This window comes from Lates calcarifer, linkage group LG16_LG22 (genome assembly GCF_001640805.2).
Source record: "Lates calcarifer isolate ASB-BC8 linkage group LG16_LG22, TLL_Latcal_v3, whole genome shotgun sequence".
Taxonomy (NCBI): Eukaryota; Metazoa; Chordata; class Actinopteri; family Centropomidae; genus Lates; species Lates calcarifer.
Genome location: NC_066848.1, coordinates 14,640,198 through 14,655,615, shown reverse-complemented (window position 1 = coordinate 14,655,615; position 15,418 = coordinate 14,640,198). Strand labels below are relative to the sequence as shown.

General features: G+C 40.1%; 2 protein-coding genes and 1 pseudogene across 3 annotated transcripts in view; 1 reads left to right on the top strand and 2 right to left on the bottom strand.

Annotated features, from left to right (window-relative positions):
- The window catches only part of hhat (hedgehog acyltransferase), a 47,484-nt gene that overhangs the window by 5,523 nt on the left and 26,543 nt on the right, over positions 1-15,418 (bottom strand). Inside the window, exons 1-9 of one of the 2 annotated variants that reach the window (XM_018695307.2) lie at positions 9,568-9,707; positions 8,015-8,163; positions 7,858-7,922; positions 7,484-7,597; positions 7,208-7,402; positions 5,440-5,652; positions 5,037-5,214; positions 4,491-4,641; positions 2,376-2,411 (exon numbers count right to left, since the gene is read on the bottom strand). In XM_018695307.2, coding sequence (XP_018550823.1) covers positions 2,376-2,411; positions 4,491-4,641; positions 5,037-5,214; positions 5,440-5,652; positions 7,208-7,402; positions 7,484-7,597; positions 7,858-7,922; positions 8,015-8,135 — 1,073 coding nt within the window. In that variant the 5' untranslated portion in view covers positions 8,136-8,163; positions 9,568-9,707. Of the gene's footprint in view, positions 1-2,375; positions 2,412-4,490; positions 4,642-5,036; positions 5,215-5,439; positions 5,653-7,207; positions 7,403-7,483; positions 7,598-7,857; positions 7,923-8,014; positions 8,164-9,567; positions 9,708-15,418 lie in introns of those variants that run through there. The other variant, XM_051076575.1, reaches the window with a different exon arrangement.
- Positions 1-15,418, top strand: part of LOC108896269 (potassium voltage-gated channel subfamily H member 1) — a 70,079-nt gene that overhangs the window by 45,959 nt on the left and 8,702 nt on the right. The gene's annotated exons all lie outside the window — the stretch shown is intronic.
- The window catches only part of LOC108896248 (myozenin-1-like), a 4,819-nt pseudogene continuing 2,059 nt past the window's right edge, over positions 12,659-15,418 (bottom strand).

Genomic DNA, 15,418 nt, shown 5'->3' with positions numbered 1-15,418 from the left:
AAAGAGGACTGAAAATGGCACCACAATGCACAAATGAATTGCAAAGAACAACCTGTCACAGAAATGATTTTGTCATGTTCATTGATTTTTAATCAAATAAATGTTGCTCTGACGCCCAGTGCAAAAATAGAGGCACTCCAGGGAACATCAGTCCTGTAAAGTTGTTAATAATGCTGCAGCTGGGTTAATGATTCCAAAGTGGTTCCTGTGACTGGAACATTTAACCCACTTTCTTGTTTTGGTTGGCTAAGGCCGGATGTCAACGAAATTGCTTAGAAATTGAGGACAGGGAGTTAAATGAAATTGCAAAATTTATTTATTTTTAAATTTATCAAACAACTAATGTCTACAACGTAACACATGTAATTTTACAGAGGTTTTAGTGAGACATACAGCTGTGTACTCATGCAGTAGCCCACTTGATGTGAAGAATATCCCTCTCATCTGTAAAAAAAAATGTGTCACATCATGAAGAAAAATGGTCTCAGATACTCTGAGAACCTCATCTGTCCCAGAGGTACCGAGATTCTCAACATGCTACATCAGTCCAACACTTAGAAACAAACAACATGTTCTATCTAGTGTTGCTGAGCTAGGAACTAATTATCTCAGCCACCCTGTGGCTAATCAATGTTCCTGAAAGATGAGCCAGCATTTTCTGAGCCTTAAATAGAGTGGCCAGCTTGGCCATATTGGAGGATGAAAGTAGGTGCAAAAACAGATGGAGAGGTACCAGTGTTAGAGCCAGAGCAAACTGAATACCTAAACATACTCAGCATCCGTCCATCTGTTTGAATTATTTAGATGTAGATGGATTTGAAACAGATGTTAATCAAAATATGGTAATTTTGAGATGTACATTAAGACCTGAATTATCAGTGTGTTATGTAATACCTGAACACTGCAAGCTGATGGAGTAAGCAACATACAGGCTTTATAGACTAACTATGGAATTAACAGAGGAATTAGAGTCTAGCAACTATTAGTGTTGATTCTTAAGCTCTTATAGATAGTTCACTTGATCAAAGTGCAGTCAGAACCAGACCTGAATGCCAACCTCTACCCAACCCAACCATTGCCCCCCACTTCCTTATTTACAGCTAATATTTCCCAGGATTTGGGCACTCTTTCTCATATGTAGCTGCACTAACTCCATCAAACAGACAGTAAACAGCTCTTTGTGTTGGCTGATAACTGTGTATGTGTGTGAAACAGAGAACCTGAGACACACCGTGGTGTACAGGCAGGGAGAGCGTAACGGAATGGCGAAGAATGAGCCACTTAGCTGCCCAGGGAGACGGGGTGTCAGTGAGTCATGTAAAGCACATCATTTAACACCTACGCACTCATCTAGCCCTCTTCAGACAATTTCAGCAGAATTTCAGAACTGCATTAAAACCTCTTTAAAAGCACTTTTCACAAGAAGGAACGTCGGGGCATTGTGTCATGGGTATCATTTTGCATCTGCAGTAGGATAATTGCAAGTGGTGCCATTAAGCAGGAGAAAACAATTTCCAATGGACACAGATTCAAATGGAAACTTGCATTTGCAATTTAAATTCTGGGATCTTACGCAAATTAATTGGGAGACAGTTAGAGACAGTCTGGTATTTCATATTTCATTCTAAACTCATCCCTAACATCTGAAAAGCTGACGTACACGTGCACCATCATACATGTCAACCAACAGAAAACAACCAGTGAACACAGACACTAATTAGCAAACAATAACCAAGACAAGGGAACATTTTCACAGAATATCAGTGTAATTTCTGACAACCGTGCAAATGTAGCGTTGCCTTAATGTAGCAAACCGCGTCTACCAAATGGACCATAAACTCTCAATAGGCTGCATTCAGCCAAGTGTGCATCATTAAAAGCAGACAAACTAATAATGTGCGTTGTCCAAACTACAAGTGAGCAGGCACATAATGCTCCCATTACATATGCACATATTAAACAAGGAGGCATTTCTCCAGGGTGCAGGAGCAGTAACACAACAGAAGAACTGCTCACCAACAACACGCAACCTCATAATCATGAGAAAGCCTACATGCAAATGCAGCATCCTTGTCCATTATGATGACACATGCGGGCACACAGCTGGAGAATGGCACCTTTTTTTTTTTCTAAGGATATTCAACCGACTACCTCAATGCCTCACAGGAAATAAGCTCTTAAATAACAGACACAGTACGATTAAACACATGCTAGTTCAAATATTATAATGAATAAAAACTAGATAGATAGATAGATAGATAGATAGATAGATATTCTAATATGAGAGCTATTATTTGATTTAGATGACATTTCACATTTTTAGTATGCATTAACATCTGAATTAGTCTGTCCACTGCTCATAAAGTGCCTCTTACCTGATGAGCCATCGATACAGACCCTCATCAAAGTGCCTGAGAGTGAAAAAAAAAATATTTGAGTCACAGATTTACATAATAATATAGCACTAACACCTGAGCACTGGGTTTTATATAAACTGTGTCATCATAGGATGTATGTGTTTTTCTGTGCAAGTTCTTTGTCATTAAGAAGATTAGCCCCCCCCGCCCCCCGTCTATATACTGGAGCTGTTCGGTCAGTGATGTCTGTCGACAGCTTTATGCATTCCATCAATGTTGTCAACATTGGCCAGCTCAGCACACACAGGCTGGATTGGAGTGCATCAGTGTCAGCACATCGGTCGAACTGGTCTACAGGCGGTGCATTTTTATTGCTAAACCAAACGCACAGACGTCCATCTCAACTTTATGTGCTCTAAATTAAGACTGCACTTCCTTATTGTTAATTACATTTAGGAACAGGAACTGATTTTGATTCTGTGACAAAGTGATACACAACACCCCCTGGTAATTTTACAGCTCAATCATACAGTTTTATTGTACACTATGAGGTTTGCATTTAATTGCACGTTTGCTCTGTTTAAACCACTCATACACTCACATGCCAGTTTATTAGGTACATCTAGCTGAAACTAATGCAGTCAACCCAGCCCTACAATAAATCCTACATTCATGAAAGTTATAATGTTCAGTTGTTGTTGAAATGTTTTTAGAGAGGTGTTATTTCAAATTTATGATGTTTGTTCTTAATATCTGATCTAAATTTTTCACTGTCCTTACTTTTTATTTTATTTATTTAAATTATTTTATTGCCTCACGCCTGCTCTTTGTGAAGTTTTATAAAGTGCCATATAAATAAACTTTATTATTATTATCATTTCTGAGGCTGCAGTTTGTGGTGCTGTTGAACTGTATTGCATCACACAAAGAGGCACTTGTGATATGTGGCCTACCCACATTGATAGAAATGGTCTAGACAAAATAAAAGCAACACCTGTCAGTATAATACAGTACAGTTCAACAGCACCACAGCCTCCAAAATGATCATGAGTTAAATCAAAACAGTTTCTACCAAAACAGAACATTTTAACTTCATGAAGGTGGGATTTATTAGCAGTACTGTTGTATTAGACTGGCAGCTTGGTGTGAATTACAGCATATTTTACAGCATATGAAACAAAAGTCTTTTTCTTCATCCAGAAGTGGTGAGCATCCTGGAGGACCTCGAAGCTAAATGGCAAACACAAATGGCACTGTAACACAAAATGTTCACAGTTACACATTCTTGACTGCCCTGAAATTCGGGCAGAAACTTTGTTGCCTTTGGCCTTTTCTATATTTGAAGTCTTGCTGATGAAGTTGCTTCATCCCTGTGTAACAAACACTGCAATGTGTGTGTTCATTAACTTGAGCAATTGTGACCCCTTCAGCATAAACAAGGCATAGTCCTTTGCTTTGTAATGAAAGTGTTAAATGAGGTTACTAAACGTAGCAATCATCATGACATTTAATTTCATAATGTCCACTTTTTGTGGAGGTGGGTGAGACAAAAATAACTCAATATGAGGTGAGTGTGTGTGTGTGTGATTAAACATAACAGTTTTATGTTATCATGCTGGACTGTATAATACGCTCATAAGCTGGGAACTGTCAGATCTTATTTAAAACTGACATGCAGTTGTAATTTGCATTCTATTTTTGGTGACTTTAAGATGCAGACATGTTTTATGTTTAATGATTTACTTTATTGTCTTGGGAACGCTGCTACAAGCCTGTTTCTGTTTAGAGGGGGAAAAAAGGAAAAGATTTTGCCCGTGAAAACACCATTTGTACGACCAAATCATTTTAGCTCAAGCCTGAAAGAATGATATGATGTTCAGGGTGGCAGGGGTGACCTATTGTTCTGATTGCCGGTAATAACAGAAGATGAGACATTTCTCTGTGCCCAGTCTGAATTTGATTGCCAAAGCACAGCAAGCACTTAAAGTACTTCACATTAAATGCACCTTTTCCTCGAGGATACTGGGGTTGCTAGCTTTTCCGGTCACTGACATGTTAAGGAATGCTGGCAGCGAAACCAGTATAGAGCTGTATTAATTTCAGCGGTGTTAAATGGAGGTGGTATGATCTTACCTCCACATTCCTGTGAAACTGTACATGATGCTGACACAGGAAGGAAGCTTGGGGGGATCCAGTTTATCCAAAGTAGCCAGCATGGATGGAAGACCAAACAGTACCAGATACTTCACATAGAAGAATTGGACGAGGGCCAGGGCCAGACCACCTGTGAATGATTTAATGATTAAGACAAGTTTTTTTTTTTTTACTTTACTACAAATACCCAAGTATCTATAGACCACAGCAGCCACTTGCATAAACTATATATACTGCCCAAAACTTAATACACCAAGTGAAAATGAATATGTCAAATACAAACAAAATCACACTGAAAAAAAAATGGATAATGAATTGAGGGCAATGAAAACATCAGTAATCAGCATATCTGATGGAGTTTTAAAACCAGCAAAATCCTGTGGGGGTAACATGTTTTTTCATTCTGCATCTTGAAAACACACACAGTGTGTGTGTGTGTGTGTAGCGGCAGGGAAACATTAAAGCTGAAACTCAATGTTATACTGTGCATGGAAGGCCAAAAATATATACAGTATAAAGACTTACCCAAGGCCCAAGGAGGAAGAATTTGTAAGTAGGTCTCATTAGACTGGATGGAGTGCATGTACATTACATGGATCATGTACTCTGCAATGCACCACCACAGTAGGATCCGTCCTGATCTGAGCACCAAGTAACTAAGAGCAGATCCGTCCCTGTCACTCTCCTCGACAGGCCTCCGCATCTGCAAGTGGAAGGAAGAAAAACCAGGATTGTAATAAAAGAGCAAACGCATACTGTATGAATATGTAGGAACTAGTTACTGTTAACTTCAAGTTACTGTCTGCTGGTCAATAGCCCACCACTGATGTGTTATCTGCTATGTTTTTAAAAAGCTGACCTGAGATACACCCGTACTTAGGAGCAGTAATCAGATTACCTCAGTAGTTGCCTTTGATGGCTCTCTTACCTGCTCAATGTAGTCTTTGTATGTGATAATGGGTCCATTGTAGAAAAAGGGATGATAAAAGGTGTACGAAAACAACCAACAGAGCGGCACAACTCCACCACGGTCTGGAGGGCACCAGCAGTGCTCCAGGCTGAAGCTGATAAAGCGCAGACCGCAGACAGCAACACTGAAGAGCAGCAGATAGTACTCCTCCTCTGTCTCATACCAGCTTCTCTGAAATGCAGTGGGAAGGCCAATTATTTTTAACACATTTCAGGGGAATCCTTATATAAATAGTGACAGTTTGACACTAAATTTAGATATGTTTTTAAAATCACACTTTACCTAGTAAGCAGATTATAGAATATTTTGGACATAAGACTGCTTAAGATACTAACAAAAATATGCTTAAGACAACATTTAATGAGGTCTGCTTAACAGCATTGGGAATGTAATCGCTTTCAGAGTTGTGCTTGAACACATCAGTCAATTGTATGCAATTGCACTTGTGAAGGGGGGCTGAGAAGGGGAGGGAAATTTTTTAGAAGCGTGCACAAGTCTGTCAGGTCTGTTTCACTTTCTGAATTCAAATTTCTAACAACTGTGACTGGAGCATAGTTTCCACGCTCTAACCATGCTTTATATGTCAAATACTGTGCAGTTAAAGGGTGTTTTTAGTGGATAGATTTGACTATGCTAAAAGTAGTGAAATACTAAGAGCCAGTTTCCATAATGACTAACCCTGAAATCATATTATTCATATTATTTACATCATTTAAATATCTTTTTGGTCTTTAATTCATTGCGTTCATTGTGGTGTATTGAATAAAAGGCAATTTAGTTAAATCTCACCATTCTGTGGTTATTCTTTCATTATCGCTTTGAGAATGAGGACTACTAGCATGTCTCCCACTGCCTCTCCCATTTCCACATTCTCGTAAGAAGATACTGAGCTCTTCCCAAACCTCAGGAAATACTAGAAATAACCTGCTTGATGTGTATGTTTTCAATAAATTCACTCAGCTTTTACAGATATAGAATTATGGAGCTGAGCAGGCTTTAACATTCCTTTAGTATCTTGCGCCCTCTTGTGTTTGTTGCAGATATTACATTTTGTGATAATCAAAAGGTAAAATCTGATTTAACTGCAATTCTAAAAATTCACTTTCAGTACCACAACATTAAAGAAACTGTAAATTTGTACGATGCCATTAAAGACACAGACACTTCCTCTGAATGGTACAAGTAGTGGCTGCAGTCAATTAGCTCGATTAGCTTGTTAAGGAACAGCCAATCTGGTGAGGAGAACAATCACCTATGCAGTACCCTTAGTACACAGTTTTCTGTTCTGCCTGGAGATTGAGACAAGGACTTGCCTTTCACAACTTTTGGAGTTTTGTGGGAGATTAATGGACTTTTTACATGTGTATATTGTGTGTGCAGCTACAGGTAAGTCTAGTTTCTTTATAGTTTAAAGTTAAGTGTTGTTTTAGGGCTGACTGAGTGTGTGAGAGATGCAGATCTTCAACAAATGAGATTGGTGGCTTTGTAAGGAAGTGTTTGCGTTTGGTTTAACAATTTTATCAGAGTAGAAATATAAGAGTTGTTAGAGCAATTTGTGGAGTTTTACTGCTGATGCAGTGAAAGCGATTTGTTTTTTTGCATGATTTCTGTTTTAGAGCCACATTCACATACTGAATGCATACCTACAGATGCTGAAGAAAAACTAGCTATCCTAGCCAAGATTTTATAGCCAGCTCTAGTGTAATCCAGTTGATAAACCACCCACCTGGATCTCTTGAAGTGGCTGGATGTGAAGTGTGGAGAGCAGCAGCAGGTTACATGCCCATGATAAAGTGGTTTTTCTCAGCTGGGCCACTGAAAAGGACAGGCCCAGATGTACCAGCAACACACTCACACCTTTAACCCCCAACACGCTGCTGGCTGCTAAGAGGCCATAGATCGTGAGTACTGGCACCCTGAGCTGTTGGAGAAACATGAAACGAGTTGGATTGAAATATAGCTCTAGAATCCCTTTAAGAGCACTGTAGCAGCTGCTTCCTACCTTGGGATAAAAGATGCTGGTCAGTCTCGATATGATGCCATGACCAGTCAGGGTCCACAGCAAAGACTTCTTAGCCCATTCAGTCCAGAAACTCCACTCAAAGTCTGATGGGTCCTAACAAAAACGATTAAGTTTAAAACACATCTGAGACCTGGGGAAAAGAGGAGCTTAATGGTGTGTTAAGGCCCTAATTTTTATGTATCAACCAAATAGATAAAGGCATTAAAAACTGAAATTGAAACTTAACTGAAATTAGCTTTTTTCTGTGACACAAAATAGTTTAAATTAGGGGCACTATGGACTTAAAACAAACTTGACAACATAATGTTTGTTCAGACTAGGCTTTTAATCAGCAATTTAAATATTCTACTTACCCTTTTATAACCCTCAAGAAGACCCTTTTCCAACTGGAATTCTCTCTCTAATCCTGCTTCATGCTCTGACATACAAAACAGGAATTAACTTCATTATTCTTTAATGTCTCTTCTCAGTTCACCAAACCAACATTTGATATCTGTCCATCAAGCTTACGTTTTGAGAACCTGTGCAATTGGTAGAAAGAATAGAGATGTGAGCCAAAGGACAGCACCCAATACGCAAGGATCTCTGTCCATGGCAGGGGTGTCAACTGGGTCTTTGATTTAGATGTCATCAGGTAAAATCACTTTGCTATAAAGCACCTAAAACAGAGGGATTGAGAAACACACACACACACACACACTTAAATCAGGTAATCAAATTCACAAGCAATAATTGGCACTAACACAGTGCCAAGTTGCTTAAAATCTGATTATGTAGGCCTATTACATGAATGTGAAACTGAAATTACTTATTTAGCTCTAGTTTTCAAACTGTCACAGACATAGACACAACAAATTGTACACGGATTTCTTTGATGGTGCTGTAGCATCATACTGTTTGATTCTTTTTCACATTTATTCTGGATTCAAAATTCACTTTCACGTGTCATAACCCGTTAAATGGTGCACTGCTGTTGACAAAAGTAGCGACTCGCAAAAGAAACTAGTTGTCATGTATTATTATGTAGTCTTTTACGATGTATTGTGTATTATTTCCACTGTACTACCTGGAGTAGCTAAAATTTCTTGAGTACATATCTAACCGTTATCAAACAGCAATCACTGCCGTTGCTAAGTAACACTGCGCCCAGACGTTGCGGACTATGACATAGCCCGACAATGGTGTTGCCAGGTTTGGTAGTTTTCCGCCCAGTGGGGCTACTTTTTCTTGAATCGGTCGGATAAAAATGGACCTGGAGGGGTTGTTATTATTCTGGCTGCTTGTTATATCATCGAAGTGGTTTACGTTTATATTCCAGGGGTTTAATCTGCATGGTGAGGTAATAATTAGCTACAGTGTGAGTTGAACAGGTCAACAGTTGAAGCTGCAGCAGTCGACTTCTTCAAGAACCTCAAGCGCCAGACTGCAGTACTTTCTGTCAAAAAGCGAAGTCTTAGCTCAGTTAAATCCCAACAGACCTAATACACCTGTTGTTGGATTCAATACGATTTACTCTTTCGGGTATATCATTATTCTGAAGTTCATCGCAAATTTACGTTTATTACGTTACGTTCTAAGAAATCATAGAAAAAAGGCGCTCCCCATTGCTCTGGAACTTGCCTGACACTCACTACAATTTTAAGTTTTCTTCAGTATCAAAGTGTTTCAGTGATAGCTGTCAGTTCACCCAATGGTGCACAATATACATAAACTGCTAATGACGAATTCGGCGTGCTTAATTTTCCAAAATCTTGACAAATCTAGGTTTAAAATGGGGCGATTGTATCGAATCGAATAACTTTTTACCAGTCAAATCTGGCAACAATGCCCCGCAAACGGGTAAAAAGTAAAGACCAAAGCAGGTAACGATACTTGGCATCATCTTGGCATTTGAGATCATAACGAGATCACTAAATACAAGTCGGTGTATTTGTACACGTTTCCGTGCTCGATTGGCCATTTGTTTTTATTCCCACATTGATGGGTTACCTGAAAACACGAGCTACGTTAGTAAGCTAACGTTAGCTAAGCGAGCTAATAATTTAAATAAGTTGCTGTGTTACCTAATAATACTGTGCTGGTGGTCATTGCGTCGCTGTAAATTGTAGACTGCACTGTCTGACGGTGCTTGGACCGTAGCAGCATGACGCTAGTAAACTCCGGTATCCATCATTCAAAGGTACTGAATTCTCCTTCTTTTTCCTTGTTTTACTTTGGCAAATGCCCTTTTAGAGCTCGATCGCCCCACCTGTGTCGGAGTGGCCCGTTAGCTTATGCCAGGAAAACCGACTGGATGAACCGTGTGAAGTGTAAGTTCTGTAATTGAGTACTTTCAGTTTGTGCTTCTTTATTATTGTTATGCTACATTTATTTGAAAATTGTAGTTACTTTTAAGATGCATTTCTTGACTGTACTTTTGTCATCTCTACCTCTATTGTCCAGCAACAAGAGTACAACCTGTTTACTATATTTATTGTTATTATTCCAGTAAGATCCTGTCTCAACCTGGAAGAGAGAGACTTTCCTCCACTCCAGAGAGAGACAGTTAAACAGACAAAAAGAGAGGGACAAGAAAACAAGAGGATTCAGCCTCATAAGATGACTGCGACTGATGGACTGAAAAATAAAACACAGACAGTTGTGCCTCTGGAAGAGGCCATGTCCATTCAGCAGTCTGCGCAAAAAAACAACGCACAGGCTGCATTAACAACCACAGTCCAGCCTGACATGACTCTAAAAACAGAGCCTGTGATAAGAATCCTTAAACGGCCTGAAGGGAATACCAAAGTCCCAGTCACAGAGACCCAGAGAGCAGAGCCTGTGATAAGTATACTCAAACAACCTGAAACAACTACTGAAATCCAACCTGCAGAAACTCCCACAGCAGAGCCTGCAATGACTAAGATAGCACTTCATCAGCTTATGGCTCAAAAGGACAACAAAAACTTACACTACCGTGGCAAGTCGAGCGATTAACACAACTCAGACATGTAGTGAAAGAAGCCAGTCAGGAGACTGGGGGGGGGGGGGGGATTATTGCTGAACTATACACAAAGGGAAAAAAGAAAAGGATGCAGTCTGAAATATAAAATGGAAACAAACAGAAAGAAGGTGCTTGAAGGAAACCTGGCCAGGCAGGAGGAGGAGACCTCTATGATTAAACAGACACTGGCCCAGGTCAAAAATGACCTGGAAAATTCCAGATGCCAGTGGGAGAGTGAGAGGTCCCATCTCCTCGCAGACCAAATCCAGGAAACATCTGCCCTCAAAGCTACATCTCTCCAGGAGCTGGACAAGACGACATCAGAGTGGGAGGAGGAAAGGTCCCGCCTGGTGGAGGAGCAAATGAAAGAAACCTACACCCTAAAAGCAGAACTTCTCCAGGACCTGGAGAAGAGGTCAGAGTAGGAGAAGGAAAGGTCTCACCTCCTGGAGGAGCAAATCAAGGCATCCTCCAGCTTCACAGCAACTCTGGCAAAAGCACAAGAAGACCTGGACAGAGAATGACTCCAGTGGAGCCATGAAAAGTCTGGCCTCCTGGATTCTCTTGAGTGTTTTCCAGCAGGCTCTGAGAGACAAACGAGAGAGAGAGAACTCTACAGATGGACTGATGAGTAGTGGGGGGGAATATGATGGAAGAGGTGCAAAGACATTCTCAAAGAAAATCTCTCAGGAAAAGATTCCTCCAGTTTTTCAGAAGACAGTAATATCACCCCTTTCCCATCACTAATTTCCTCCTGCTCTCTTCATCCCACACCTCCACCCCCACGCCCCCTTGACCCAACCGGTCAAGGCAGATGGCTGCCACCCAGAGCCCTGGTGTTAGTAAATGGATTTTCTTTACCTGTGGACAGAGCCAGATTAACTTTTTTCCAGTCTTTATAATAAGATAAGCAAACTTCCTGGTTCCAGTGCCACACTGAATAAACACACACTGTGGGAGACTGTCATCAATATTATCATCTAACTCTTGACAAGACAGTGAATAAGCAAATAACCGCTCAACATCACTTTGATAATCTTACAGCCACATAAGGCCTTAGTGTGATGGCATTATAAACAAAGCATTATAAAGTGTTTTTCAGTGATTGAAGCTCTTTCTGTGGCTCTGTGGTTCTGATTCTGTGGTTGTACTGAATGGAAAGATATTGGCCATGTATGCCATTTGGTGGACACTGTGACCCAGAGTATTTTGGTAGTACTGAAGAGAGTTGAAAGACACTTAATGCTACCTACATAAGTTAAAGAATCCTGGCCTGACACAAAAATGTTTCACATTCAAACTGAGTGATAAAATTAAACTCAGGGCTGTCTTTGTTTGGGCAAAGTTTTAGCAAGACACTTTTTACTTCTGTCATATACTTAAGTCATGAGTCTTTTACGCAACCTAGAAACACTTTTCCCATTTATAAGTTCTTCTGCCATGTCCTGAACAGATAGCTGAAATTTGTACATGCAAGTATGGGGAAAGTTGGGGAAACAAACAAACATGGGAAATTTAATTGGTAAGGATTTCCACACACACACAGTGATTTTCCCCTGACATTTTAATCACTCTGCTGGAGGATTGTTACAGTTTTACATGGTTTATTGAGGAAACTGTCGGTTAATGCATCAGCAACTGACTCTATACATGCATCCTGAATTAGGTTTGTAGCATTTTCATAGCTCAAACAAAAGAATCCTTAACAACAAAAAAGGCACTGGGAAATAACAAACAATGGTAACAAGTTAACATTAAGACAGCATGCAACAACAGTAACACAGCATAAATCTATCCCTCATACATGATCCATTCCTTTCCTCACTGACAACATCTGCAACTTCTCACCCTGAACATTAATCTTTATCTGACAAATTAAAGGAGTGTCTAGACTCCACTTATGAACTTAACAAATAAACATTTGATATTTCATCTCCCCGTAACAGCTAAGCCTATTTCTTTGCCTTACAACGAAATACAGAGCATAAGAACATGACCACATTTCAATGTACGCTTTTCCGTTATCCACACTGAGAGATTCAAATTCATCAGTATATACATTTAATTGTAAGCTCATCTAGAGAGTGTGTGTGTGTGTGTGTGCAATGCTAAAATGTATGCATGCATTCATGCTTGCCTGTGTGTATGTGCACAGAGAGTGTAATCACAGTATGAATATTGTTTTTTCACAGCTCGTCGGTCTCTCCATCGAAGGGCACGGCATCGTTCTCCATAATGAATGCTGCTTGGCTCGCTGCTGCCCACCCAGCCAATAGGAGTGGCGGTTGAAGGAAGGCCGGCAGCCGATGTCATGTTGGTATACCACTGCAGGTTCAGGCTCCTGTTTTGGTCGCCTCAGTGTCTGGCAGCTGGAATTTCAGGAACTGGTTGGGCCTTCTCAAAGCCGCCAAAGGGCATGGCAGACCTGGCAAGGTGAGGTGAGAAGATCATTAAAAGCCTCCTAGTTGTCACAGAGCGCCTACCAATGTCAGGTCTTGGAGGGGAAGTACCTGTTGAAGCATCTGTACTTGGGCAGTTCCTTTCGCTCCAATGGGACCAGGCATTGCTGTTTTTCAGGGTTGCTAACAGACCCTCATCACCCCTTCATGGCCTTTTTCCCATGGTGACACATACGTCTTCACAACAAGCTGCTTCTTAGATGCACCCCCACCTCCTGTGAAGGAAAAATCCACGGCTAGGGCTTATGACATGATGTTTATGGATCTTTAATGTAGATAAAAATGTGTAACATTTTTGGAAACATGCTTGTTCAATTTATTTCTTTCTTTATTTTTGCTGAGATTTAGATGAGAATATTATTATCACTCTCATATTGGTACAAATATGTAGTTAGAGGCAGCATGGGAAAACACTTAGCCTGGCTCTATCCAAAAGTTGAAAACAAATCTGCCTACCAGCACCTTTTAAAGTTAACAACAATTATATCTCTGACACATTGTAGCCAAACTATTTCTTAACCATGCACAGCTGCTTCCTGGTATCTCTGCTGGGTGCCCGACAACATCATGATGATGACAGAATTGTTTTTGCACTTTGGATTTTGTATGGATTAAACAGACAAGATATACTGTTTCAGTTTGGTAAATTTTCAGAGGCACTGGTGGTCGATTTTGTTACATTCAGCCAGAGCTGGGCCAGCTGTTTCTCTTCTTTCCAGTCTTTAAGCTAAGCTAAGATAAGCCAAATGGCCTCTGGTGGGAGCTTCATATTTACTCTACAGACTTAAGTTATCTCTCTATTGTTTGGATCTGTTAAGCAAAACCAAATGCATCACAGAAGATATGTGCTCTCTTGTGAATGTGTATTTAAATCCTTTCTGCAGCAACAGACACTGGAAAATAAAACAGAGAAATTACCAAAAATAAAAAGTGATACCAACCTTTTAGTGGAGACCACTCACTGGATCCTTCTCCTTTTCCACCTGTCCCATGTTCTCCACCAGCCAGTCCTCCTGCACCCCCTGCACCTCCTGCACCTCCTGCTCCTCTGGCTCCTGCACCTTTGCTTCCAGGCTTTGGAGGAGGCACAGGGGCTCCTCCTCCAGTGTTTAACCCTACAAAATTCAGCTGTCCGGCCTGCTTGCTTACATAATGCCCACCAACGTTTATCATCTGACCTCCCATTTGACCTCCCAGAGAGGGAACAAACTTCTGGAGGTAGTCCTGAAAGAAATGTGACCACAATAACCACATATGCCACACAGCACATTCATTTGTATCTACTGATTAACTTTGCTTCATCTTTATGTTGCACACAAACATTACCGAGCATTCTTACATATCTCCAAATTTCAAGGTTATTTCAAGGTTTATCTTTTTTCTGTGACTTTCCTCTGAAATTACGGAAAAGTGACCAGATTTTTTTTTTTTCTCCACAAACTAGGCTCTCACCATCGACTCACTGCTGAAGACGTCGGGGTTGTTCTCATAGATGAACTTCTCCACTCTCTGCTGCCTCATCTTGAACATCTTGGAGCCGCGGTTCTTCATTAGGGAAAGCTCCTCCAGCATGATGTCTTTTGGAGTTCTGATCTTTGTTCCCAGGTCAAACTCAGATGCCTCTGGCTCCGACTCGTACTCTAGGTAAGGATCACCCGAACAAATGGGTGTAACATTTGAAAATGTGCGAGCAAAATGTTACTCAGAAGTAAAGAGGGTTTAAATCTTTTCATATTTAATCGGCAATTGTTTGTCCTTGTGGCAGGATTAAGTTTCCCTGTAGTAACATGCCAATGTGAAAAACTAGGGGAAAAAAATCATAAAAAAACTTAACTGATGATGATGGGCTGTTAAGATATTGACATAACTGTAATCATAACATGCATTTATTTGCATGTGTTTCCTCTGAAATAACAGAAATAATATGACCAAAGTTTAGCTGTTCAGTAACCACAGTTTACACACTCATTACATGTAGCATGTAGCATGTACCATGATACAGTAACTATTACCTATCATCCATCTATTTATGTATACTGTGTTTATATGAAAGAGCTGCACTGAGCAAGGTATCCTGACCATATGGAATTTTGGTTTCATGTTCGTGTCATTTCATGTCAGCCTTACCATCCTGAGTGATATGTGATAGGTCAGTTATGATCTTGGAGAGCTTTTTCCGCTTGTTTTGGGGGGCAGGCTTTCAGAGGCATGACTGGAAGGCCAGGAGAGAATATGGTGTTAGCAGTAATAATATTAGGGTTACAAACATACAGAGAAAATAACTTATTTGACACATGTACTTTTTGAACATATTCAGAAAGGATAGAATCAATGAAAGTCAACCTCTTTCTCTCAATAGACAAAACAAAAAACAAGTATCAAATGTTCAATACAGAATAAAACTAAAGCAAGAAAGGGAATTTAAAGAAAAATAGAAAAAAAAAAGTAAATGGTGTTTTTAGTGGAGCAACT